This window comes from Hydra viridissima, unplaced genomic scaffold, assembly GCF_058129835.1.
Source record: "Hydra viridissima isolate aposymbiotic clone 2 unplaced genomic scaffold, HvirCarnegie_v1 scaffold_1, whole genome shotgun sequence".
Taxonomy (NCBI): Eukaryota; Metazoa; Cnidaria; class Hydrozoa; order Anthoathecata; family Hydridae; genus Hydra; species Hydra viridissima.
In genome coordinates this window covers 39,789,115-39,801,309 of record NW_028324300.1, presented here as the reverse complement: position 1 = coordinate 39,801,309, position 12,195 = coordinate 39,789,115, and the positions used below count along the sequence as shown (strand labels likewise).

Genomic DNA, 12,195 nt, shown 5'->3' with positions numbered 1-12,195 from the left:
TAAATATAGCTTTATTTTAAACAATATCTTAGTTTGATTTAATAAAAATAAAACCAAGATATTGTTTAAGATAAAATCAATATTATTTACTTATATTTATTTAAGTGTACATTTTTTAAAAAAACTCTTAGGTGCTACTATCTTTTGCACAGTTCTGTATATATAAGGGTGGCACTAAAGTTTCTACACGATAAAAAACTCAGCTTCATTTTATTAATGAAAACGTCTCTGCAAATGGTGATTTATATGTTTAACGTATTTTACCAGCTTATAAAGAAGCAATGAATAATAAAAATGCATTTGAAATGAAAGATGAAGCAAATTACCATATATCAAATAATGCAATGGCATTGACTTAAGAGAACCTCATAACGGTTTCAACAAATTGGCTAGGAAACTCTCCAAACCTAAATCCCCTGGAAACTTGCTGGTCTTATTTAAAGTATAAAATATTTAAAGAACCAAGATTTTGAATAAAAGACCAGCTAATTTCCAGAATGGGAGAACTACAAAACTTGTGTGAAAGTTTTTTTTGTAGATTTTTGGCTTTGCAAATAATGGCAAAAAATTTTCTGAGTTTTTATTTCAAGACACCAGAGTTTAGAAACTTTTGCACCACCCTGCATATATGTATGTTAGTGTGTATACATACATACATACATACAAACATACATACATACATACATACATACATACATACATACATACATACATACATACATACATACATACATACATACATACATACATACATACATACATACATACAGAATTATATATAGCTGAGTTTTTTTTGTGTGGATATATATTATGTTTTTTTTTTTGACTAGTATGTCAAGAAATATGAATATCTTCTAAAAGCATTACTTTTTTACAAGCAAAAAAGCAACCCGTAATACGGGTTATGGTTGGTCTGTTAATTTATAGTGGCTGTTTTCCACAATTTAAAGTTGCAAAACCATAACTATTACCCTTTTAGAAAGACGCCTTCAAATGAAAAAATATGCGGAGGTAAAATAATTTACCAATTATTTAACATTATTTGAGTAATTTACAACTGAAATTAGTCATATCAGTGTAATGCAGAACCATTTTCCTCGACATTACTAAGTTCAAAACAATATGTTTTTAGTTACTGACACAAAATAATATTACTTCCTCATGCTTTAAATTGACGAAAAAGTAAAGCTAAATTCGTGTTATATTTTTATAACGTGAACTTTAATTGATATGATTAATATAAAGCGAACGTAAATTTTACATGAATTCTTTGGCATCCCCTTGATACATGTTTCTTAAACAAAGGAAATTGTCTTTAAAACGTTAAATGCACACAACTAAATAAATTTATTCAAAATATATGACCAATTGACTATTGCTATTTATGGCACTTATCTGACCATTTTTATATATTGCCTCTTTGTTTCAATAATTTTTAGTAAACGGTTATTTGCTACCATTTATTAAAAATTCCTTTTGTTACTCGAAATTTAATTCTCTTTAATAATTTGACACTAATAAATGACCTCCCTTCCCCGTTTTTGCCTTAATGGTGGTAAGGAGAATACGTTTATCTTTATTAAGAGTTATCAAGTTTTTGATGAAGACCTTCTACCAGAATAATAAAATGTAAAACAATGATTTACATGTATAACAATTTTTTATTTTTAATATATATAAGAATTTTTTCTTTCCTTAAAAGTTTTGCAAATGCAAACTAAGATAATTAATTAGTTTAATTCCTTATAAAATTTAAGTAACTCGATATTTGACAAATGCGCAAAACTACAATTATACCCCCTCGTTTAAAAAGATCCCCAAAGTTACGTAAAACAAATAATTAGGAATAAAATAGAGAAGATTTTTAAAAATTGGACTAATTGCATTTATTTATATCATTTTAACTGACAAAAATTTACAATAAAAGGTAATCAGGTTTTTTTTATAAATCGTATAAATGCGTCAATCGTAAGTCTTAAAGAAAAAAAAAAGGAATTATAATACCATAACAAAAAAAAGCAACAAAAAACCAAAAAAAACCAAAAAAAAAACACCACATAAAAACTGAAAATCGATTTACCTATCTATAGTAACCTATTTTGACATGGCAGTTAATATAAACATTTATCGAAAATTTAACTATAAAATCTATTTCAAAGTACAAAAGGATTAACAATACTAATATATATATATATATATATATATATATATATATATATATATATATATATATATATATATATATATATATATATATATATATATATATATATAAAATCAAATTAAGATATAAATTGCATTTTTAGCATGTTGTCTTGGCTTTAAGTAAATAAATAAAAGCAGTAAGTTTCAATAATGAAACTACCTATCATTCATTTTTAACAATAGACATCATCATGAAGGTGTTTATTGTTAAAAATGAATTTGAACACATAACATCACAACAATAACACATAACAATAGAATATTTACACTCTTGCTCCTAAAATCCAGCGAAAATAACAAACCAAATTAAAATATGAAAGTCAAAATTAGAAAACCAATTTAAAGTTAACTATATTTATTTTTTTACTAAACATATAAATACATAAAGTATATTTGTTTTTATATTCAATATTTGTTATTCAATTACTTCAAACTTAGGACATTAAAACACCCTAGATTTAAAGATCAAGGTTGCATACTCTCTCATACACATTATGCTAAACATTAACAGACATTGTGTTTCCAGAATTATTAAAAAGGCTACACAACACAACCTAGCTCTAAAGCAGTAACACTGCCTGACACTAAATGCTGCCAAGTCACACCTCTGCTATAAATACATTGCTTGGCTGGCAAGGTTATCAATCTTGCTCAACATAATCCCAAGTCACACCACTTTGAAAACATGGAAACAATGTAATTTAAACATACATACAACTATAAACAAATATGGTTTTATATAACACATATAAACACATTTTATAACAATATTAAATGACAAATATATTTATCAAAAACTATAAAAAATATATACATATATTAAAATAATAAATAAATTTATACAAACAAAATGTGCTCACAACTTACAAACAGTACATTTTCAAAATAAAAATCTTAAGACTATAAATTAAGAACATTAGAAAATATAACATTATTTGTGTAACACTTTTCACCTACCACACCTTGAATGAGATGTTTATTAATTTTGAAAAACAAACTATTAAATGCTCTCATTCTTAAACATGCAACATATTGTTGACCATGAGAGAAACTTGGTTTATTTTGAGATATACCCCAACTCTATTAAATGTTTGACTTTTATTAATTGTCATTGAGTGAGCCAATCTGACAGGAAACTGACGACGTTTCAGAACAAAAGGTATATTAGAACCTGATGGAGCCAACTGAATTTGAGGAACAAAATCCCGTTTACCACCAGAAACACCTGTCAAATCCTCTGCATCAATATAATTATTTTGAAGAGCACAAACTTTCATTCGAGTACCATTGCATAACCCAGCTTTGAGATCTAAATATCTAAGTAGCATTATTACACAACCAATTTTCAATTTTAAACAAAGAGGTGGCATACCTGAAGGAGTTAAACTTTTCAAACACTCAACAGGAAAGTCATTTCTTTCATTAAGGTCATCAGTATCAGTTTGATCAGCACTTAAATAAATTTTGACCTCACCCAGCAGACATTCAAGCACTTCTTCATTGATTGATAATGAATCAACATTAGTTGGTGTTAAAATCACGCATTTGGAATAATCATTTTGATCAGCATCTCTGAAAATCTTTTCAACAATCAATTTATTTTCTCTAATAATGCACTGATTTGGTATTTTAATGCATCTTTTATAAGGATCCTCTTCTTTGACAGGTATTGTTCCATTCCCAAGATTTAGTCGCCATTGGGAAAATTCATCTTCCCCATCTTGTACTCTCATATTTTCAGTTCATGCAAACTTCTGCATCAATTGCCAATGTAAAGAACATTTTATACACGATTCTACTATCTCAGCTGGTTGTCCTCTTTTCACAACAGGCAGAATTTGCGTTAAGTCACCACCAAAAAGAATGATTTTTCCTCAGAATGGAAAGTTGTTGTTGCAAATATCTTTTAACAACCTATCAATTGCATTTAATTCTTTACATGCTCATGTAAGACATTATACTGGTTGCTTCTCAGTTTGTTTTGGTTATTTCTAATGAAAGCAAGGTGCTGGTCTTTGATTTTAACATACGCATCAATAGCATATTGCTGAAACAGTTTTTTGCCATAAAAGAGTGAAGAAAAAAATTGTCTAACTGAAAGTTTATATTGTAATACAGAGAAAATGTAACATGATTTCTAACCAATGCAGCACGTTCAGGGTTGTGAACCAATTGATTATGCCAACCAGCATCACCCTTTGGAAAAAATAGAGGATAAACCATAGGATCTAAGTTGGCAGACATACTTGATAGAGTTTTAAGAGGATGACCTCTTGGGTAAACAACATCTTCCCTGGAAACAGGTAGTACACCAACAAATACAACTGCAACTTCATTACGTGAAGGGAGACTGATAGCGATTATAGCAATTTATGCTGGAACATCATGATTCCAAAATATTTATAGCAAAATCATGTAGTAAACAGCACTAAAGACAAAAAATCAAATTGATGTAAAACAAATTGTATATATAGCAAAAGAATTTGTATTGGCTTTTAGTAAATGATTAAAAGCAGTGATTTTTAACAAAATTACCTATTTAACATTTTTAATAACAGACACAAACATGAAGTTAAGCCAAATGTCTATTAACTCAAAAGATAACAAAAAAAACATCAGAGCAACAACACACAACAATAGCACACACCATAAGTTAATATATGTATATAATATAATTTAAGTAAGATAATATTCATATATAACAAAGCATAAGTAACAACATTACACAAAATGTTATTAAAATACATTATGTATTTTTAGAATAATCTTTAAAAATAAAGGCTTGAAAACAGCAAGACCTAAAGCAGTAACAGTTTGACACTAAAAACTATTGTGTAACCCTCTGTTAAAAGTACATCACTTGGCTGGCAAAGTTGACAAATCTTGCTCTACACGTTTACCAAGTCACAGCACTTTGAAAACACGGAAACAACATAATATAAACATATGTACTAACTATAAACACAATAAATGTGTTTAAATATGTATATAAGGTTAAATATATATACCTCATATACATATTTAAACACATTTTTAAAACAATTATATAACACATATCAACACATACACAAACAATAAAAAAACACTTTACATTATTATAAAAACACATTGATAAAACAGCTATAAGTGTGCAAATAAAAATTTTAAAAATGATGCCAGAAAATTTAAAAAGATACAAAATATATATTAACAAACAATACTCTTTACCTTCTTTTTTTTTTCTTTTTTTTTTCATAAGAACTGTAATCTTCACAACAAAATTTAACCTTTACATACTATAACATTTGACATGCCATGTCAGTGTTGGCACAAAATTTTAATTTATTTTCTAAATTTTCTAAAAAAGAACAATAATAGTTAATAGCATCACAGAAATTTCAAAGTAGTAATAATTTCAAAGAAGTAATAACCATTTTATGGAAATAGCATTAGTATAACTTTAAATAACATCCATACCCTTATTTTCCTTCTAAAAAATAAAATAACAAAAATAAAACTGCTAAAAGAAAAGCTAAAACAAACAAAATACAAACGATTTAAAAAATTAAAATCCTTTCTACTTTTTCTGATAAAAATTTAAATCCTTTCTACTTTAGCTACTAAAAATGTATATATAACTATTTTATATACTTACTTCAATTATAACATGGTCTTAACGATTATCATTTATCTTAATATGATTCTTTAAGTAATATATCTAAACTAATAATTAAATTTCAAAAGGAAAAAAGTTTTAGTTCGCTTAAGAGATTTTTTTCAACATTATTACAAGACAATAACAATTGAAATATGGAAAAAAATTTGGGTTCCTTGTCACTTCGGAATGAGTATTTATTGCTTAAGCCAAAACATAAGTTTCACTTTTTGAATTTTTGCTGGGCATAGGATAAATTATTTAAATTTGTTTCTCCTCCGACTTCTTTCTTTCTTCATTAAACAAGAAGTTTTTTCTTAGATAAAATTTTATATACTGCCCTTTTTTTTTAGACTTCCTTCTACCTATTTACCCATTTAATGGTAAGAATTATTTAAATTTGTTTATGGAAATTTTTACATGGTCAACCCATTGATAATTGATGTGATTGCTTTATTTTCGAAAAAATTTCTTCGATTCGTTCACTTGCCACAAATTTAGAATAATTGATGAATTCGACTACTCAGTAATTGATAAAGATTTAGTATTTTACTAATTGTAGTGTAAACGATGTTATTTTCAGTTGCGTTCGTTATCTAGTTAGATGGATCGTTTCGTCAGTTTTATTTGTCAGCGTCGTTTTGTAGTAAACTTTAATTTTAACATAGTTTCTATTTTGTGAGTTTTTCTTTTCAGTGTCAGTTTCATTATTTTGTTAAATTGCTAGAAAATAGTTATTATTTATGAATTTGTTATGTATCGATAGGTTAGCAATATGCATTAGACCATAGAAAAATGATTATATTGAAAAAATTTCATTTTTCTGATAATTTTGAAACTGTAAACATTAATTGAAGTATTTCTCGTGTGAGAAATAGAATCAAATACACTTGTGTTTTACTTTACTAGCCTTCGGAAATCGCCTTCGTTCGGCCTTATCCGTAGATCAACTTTAGATGCAATACACCCTTATAACTTCTTATTCAAGTTTAATCGAAACTCTTTAGTCAAAACAACTTCTCTCTCTCTCTAAAAATACCCCTCCCCCACCCACCTCCTCACCTGTAGAGTTTTACGGAAATGTCTCCCTTTAACATATAAGAAGAGGGAGAAAAATAAGAAACTAAAGTGAGAAATATCTATTTCTTTAAAAATAAATCCTTCCATTTATTTAGCGACTTAATTTTGGAAAACCACATAAAATTAAGAAAAGAGAAAAACATAGCAGCCCCTCTAAATCAAAAATTGCACCCTTCTAATCCTGTTCTTCATTAAACTGAAACATTCTGTCTTCCCGTAAGACATAAAGCTGTGGGCACCTTTTTCCTATTCATCAATACTTAATTAAGAATGGAGAAGACGCCGTGCATGTGATTGAAAAATATTGAAAATCTTAATTTACCTCTCGTTGAATTAAAGTAAGATGCTATAATTTGGAAACTAAGCAAACAGATAGCAAACTATAAGAAAATACTCTGAAAGCGAGTAGCTTTTATCAAAATTTATTCAAAACGCTACGTAGTACTAATCAACAAAACGTAAACGAAACAACACGATATAATGTATAAAAGTAATCATTTCTAACTAAAATTAACAACTCATTTTCTCCCAACGTTTAAAATTGTAGATAAAACAAAATAATTTTAACCTCGCGATTTATCAAAATATTTTAATTTCGAACTGATTATATCAAAGAGATGTCAAATTATGATCAAAGTGAACAAAGCAAATTTATGGAATTAATAACCTGTTCATTAGTATCTCTAAAATGACTGCAGCAATAAGATTCCGATTATCCTCAGCTCTTTTAAGTTCATTTTGCTTGGTTGAACGAAAATAGTAACGAAAACAAATGCTTAATGTAAACTGTTGCTCTAAGATTATGGGTATCTAATGTAAACAGCTAATAGAAAACTAAGCAACTCATGTTCATAACATATCCATCCTTAAACTCAACAGCACCTGCTGATATTGACTTCTTAAATTTATAAAAGAAAATTGCGTTAGTCAAATTGCAGCTAAAAGCAATCACTCAGAGCTATTAGAGCCTTAGAAACGCTTTAAGTTCAACATCAGTTTTTGACGTTTAATCGCTGCATTCATCTTGGTTTTAAGTTCATAAAGTTTCAGTTGCAAAATATGTTCGAATTCGAATATTGCTAACAAAAAGCACCACTTGAAAAAAGGATATTAGGTTAAAATAGATTGATAGGATAGGGTTTTAGCTCATTGTTTTCTTCTCTGCGAAGTCTCTTGTTGTTTTTTCTCTTTTAAACAATTTCTTACGATAAAAAAACTTTACCACTTAAAGTAAACTAATCGCTGTCATCCCCGCTCTTTCGGTTTGAAAACACTGTTTTTTTATAAAACAGGGTGTAATACTATATTTTATATAAATGCTTTCGAGGAAAGCACATCCAGTTGAGCTAAGTAGCTTAGTAGCTACTATGTTTTTATCGTTAATTAACTCAATACTGATTAGTTTTTTGAGGTCACGTATTTCAATTTTCGCTAACAAAAAATATAATCTGTTTTCAACTTGTTTTTCATTTCAAATGGGGTTTGTTTCGACCCTAACAGTTCTATTCTGTCGACTTGATGAACTGAATTGTTCCCTTTAAAACCGACGCTTCGAATCTGAACTCAAACTGGGCTGTATTTATCGTAAAGTTTCTTCCCCTGAAAACATAACAAGAGTTCAAAAAAGGTTTTAAATATAACAGTTTAAATGTTTCAGTTTTGTTTGAGAGTTCCTTCAAGAAATCTTTTTTTTATATTTTACACATGATGGGTGAAAGGAAAAATAGAATGTCTTTTTTTTTTTTTTTTGTAAATTTCAAAAAGAATATTTGGCAACTTTTTAATATAGTTTAGTTGAACAGGTTGTTATTCGATGTTAGTTCAAAAAATTGTTTTTTTTTTAGATCTTAAAAAAGAATGTAGGAAGATAAGTGAAAGTAATAAAGTTAATGATAAGCCGTTGCTATTTTTTTAGCAATCGCTAAAGTTACAGTTAGTGGTCTCTCTGAATCACTAAATAATTGTGGAACCACCCTTCAGGCTAAATTTTAAGAAATTTCTAGTGTTGATAATTTCTGTATAGTCACAGACCAACTTGATATAAATTTATAATTATCTATATTATAATCGAACTAAATATTATACTTAAAGTGTTTATTTTCAAAACTTTAAAGTGTTTCAGTTTTTATGACACCAATTTCTGTCAGCGAGTGAGATTTGTTAGTCGTCCCTAACAACAAATTAAAAATACATTTATTTTTATCATACTGGATATTATTCGCTCTACAAATTCTAATTGAAAGAAAAATTCATTTGTCTTCATCAAATTTATGTTCAAAACATTCTTTATGCCTGACCTATCCTCTTCTGACAATATATTCAGGGGAATTGGGATGGGGTTTTGGGTGTTTTGGTAGAGGTTAGGAGGTTTGGGTTAAAGGTGTGTGGGGATGCCTCTTGGTTCTGTGTAAAGGTAGCACTCTGACTTGTATTAAAATACCCGCGTACTTTTCTTTACGCGCAATATTCCTCCTTTAAATCTGTAATAATAATAATTCTTTTCTTTTAATGTTCCGTAATCTTTAATAAAAAATTTCTCCACTTAAAATTATAAATACTATATCTTTTAAACTCCTTTTATAAAATCAATCAAAACTCCTTTCGTATTTCTTTTTTTTTATTCAGCATTCACTGGCTGACTCCAACTAACTCTAACTTCAACTTACACTTCTGTTTTGTATCTCCCCGTTCACCCATCGAACCCCGTTCACCTTCTCCGACCCTTTTCGACACTCAGACTCTCTTTCTAATCTATTCTCTTCTAACCTCTTCTAATCTTTTTACATTTCTCACTCCACCTTTTTATATCGGTTCTAATGTTTTTGGGCGTTGGCGTCTTTTCATTTTTTATTCGTTATTGTAAAATATTAATTAATGTCTTTGGGTGGTAATGCTTTAAACGGCATCTTTTTTTACTAGAATTAGCTTCCTCACGTTACTATTAACAGCTGATAGAAGACTAAGCAACGCGTGTTCATAATGTAGATAAGCATGTATATCCTTAAACCCATCCTTAAACTCCACAGCACCTAGTAGCAGCACCGTGACCATTCCTGTTTTAAAGTCTAAATATTCAATATATAGAAAATGTTTAGGATATCTTATATTTGATGATAAAATAATGCAAATAAAGCAACAGGAGTATAAATTATCAACTTTAGTAGGATTGAGGAAAAAAAATATTAAATTTTGTCTACGTTTAATGACAGTTTTGAAAATTACTTTTAAACTCATTTATTTGAATAATTCTTAGTTAACTATTTGAAGAGGATTTTTCCATTTTTATGAGAAAAGCACCTTTCGGCTTGTAAACGCTGTTTTTTGTGAATGGCATTAAAGTCTATTCTAATAATGACATAAAGGTCTATTGATATTTCTTGAGCATTTTGTAGCAGCACCGTGACCATTCCTGTTTTTAAGTCTCAATATTCAATATATAGGAAATGTTTAGAATACCTTATGCTTGATGATAAAATAAAGAAAGTTATGTAGAGCGTCAAGCAAATCGGATTCGCCTTCCTTTTTTTTTTTTTTTTTTTATTTTTCTTTTGTAATTTTTTTAAATTTCTGATTTTAGTTTCTTTACTTATTCAACATGTGGTCTCCTTTATTCAGATTTACTACTTTTTTTATAATAATGATCTAAATTTTAAAATGAAAAGCCTCACATCAAAATTTCATTTGTAAATAAAAAAACTTTACTTCAATTCTCTCTATTTTGACTTTTTGGTCGACAGAACTCTTTAGATGATCAATAAGGTCGCTCTTATAGCACTAAATAGAGGGATAAGAATTGAGTTTAAAATTTGTTTATCTTAGTGCCAATGCTTCTCGATTTTAGCAAAAACAAGTATTTTTTGTTTGTTTGAAAGTTTGTATAAAAAAAAGTACAAAAACTCCAATCACGTTCTTATTTTTAAAAGTTGTCATGAGACGCTCTAAATATTCTCAGGAGAACTGAGAATATTACGAATGTAAAGATTCTCAAGAGATCTGAGAATATACGAAGCGTATCATGACTAGGGCTTCTCCTTTCCCGTAAAAATCTAATTCCCGGGATTCCGGGACAAAAATGATTAATTTCCTGGGATCCCGGGAAATCCCGGGATTAGGAGACAAGCAAGAGGTGGGGAGATGTGTAAATTCAAATAAATTTAAAAAAAAACGCTCTTTTAATACTATTACATATATCAAGAAAATAAATACAAAATAATTCTTAGAAACTTAGACTCTTAAAACAAAACAAATATAAACTTCAATAACATTATATTTTTTATACAGATTGAATTTTAAAATAATTTTTTAAAAAACATAAATTGTCAATAGCGCTATCACTTAACGATGACCGATTTTTCGTAACAAAAAGACCTGCCGCCAAAAATGCTCTTTCTGAATTGATTAATGTCGGTGGGATAGTTAATAGAGCAGTATATAATTTTTCTCAATTATTTGTACGCTTTTTCGTTGCATAAAAAAGATCCATTTCTTTTGTAATATTTTTGACGTCATATAATACATCTTCTGGACTCTCAATTCGACTAACGTTCGTAAAGGCAGCATCCAATTTTTGATGAAGTGTTAATTCAGATGTTGTCTTCAAATTTGGTTCGGCCATAAACGACATTTCAGTCCGATCATTACTGCATTTTAGTTGCTCAATTTCAGCGGAATTTCCACCACCATCAATATCCTCAACAAATAGCTTCGAAAAGAATTTTTTAGCCGTAGCTTGAAGGACTGATTTGGAAGGCAATAATAATACAGAATCTATGTCCGATTCGTGTTTATAATTTGATGGATTATTTAAATATTTTAGCAAGCCAACTAAATTTTTATTCCGTCTTTCAACGATTCTCTGTTGCACATAATGCAGCATTTTAGTCGAAAAACAATCTTTATTTTTGCGCAAAACATCTAATATAAACACTAATACACCCTCTGCATCAAGTAGGGATGCGTTGCGTCGGCCAAGTCTTTCAATTCCCAATTTAATTGGTTGTAACGCTGTTACTACAGTCTGCACCACTAAATACTCATCTTCCGAAATATTGTTAATATTGTTGTGTTTAAAATCTATCAATGCTTTTAGCATACATGTTTTTAATGCAATAAATCGTTCCAACATTGTAAGAAGGCTATTCCACCGTGTCTTTACATCCAGTATTAACTTGAGTTCTTTATTGTATGTAGTTTTTACGTATTTTTGTAAAATTTCATTTTTGAGCGGTGATTTACGAAACATTCGTACAATTCTCCGGACCTTTTGAATTGTTTGT

At 28.6% G+C, this 12,195-nt stretch overlaps 2 protein-coding genes across 2 annotated transcripts in view; both read left to right on the top strand.

Annotated features, from left to right (window-relative positions):
- LOC149894945 (NACHT, LRR and PYD domains-containing protein 3-like) overlaps positions 1-12,195 on the top strand; it is a 226,798-nt gene that overhangs the window by 107,618 nt on the left and 106,985 nt on the right. The window lies entirely within an intron of this gene.
- The window catches only part of LOC149894952 (uncharacterized), a 57,487-nt gene that overhangs the window by 33,644 nt on the left and 11,648 nt on the right, over positions 1-12,195 (top strand). The window contains exon 13 of the mRNA XM_090072392.1: positions 6,193-6,222. Coding sequence (XP_089928518.1) covers positions 6,193-6,222 — 30 coding nt within the window. The remainder of the gene's footprint in view (positions 1-6,192; positions 6,223-12,195) is intronic.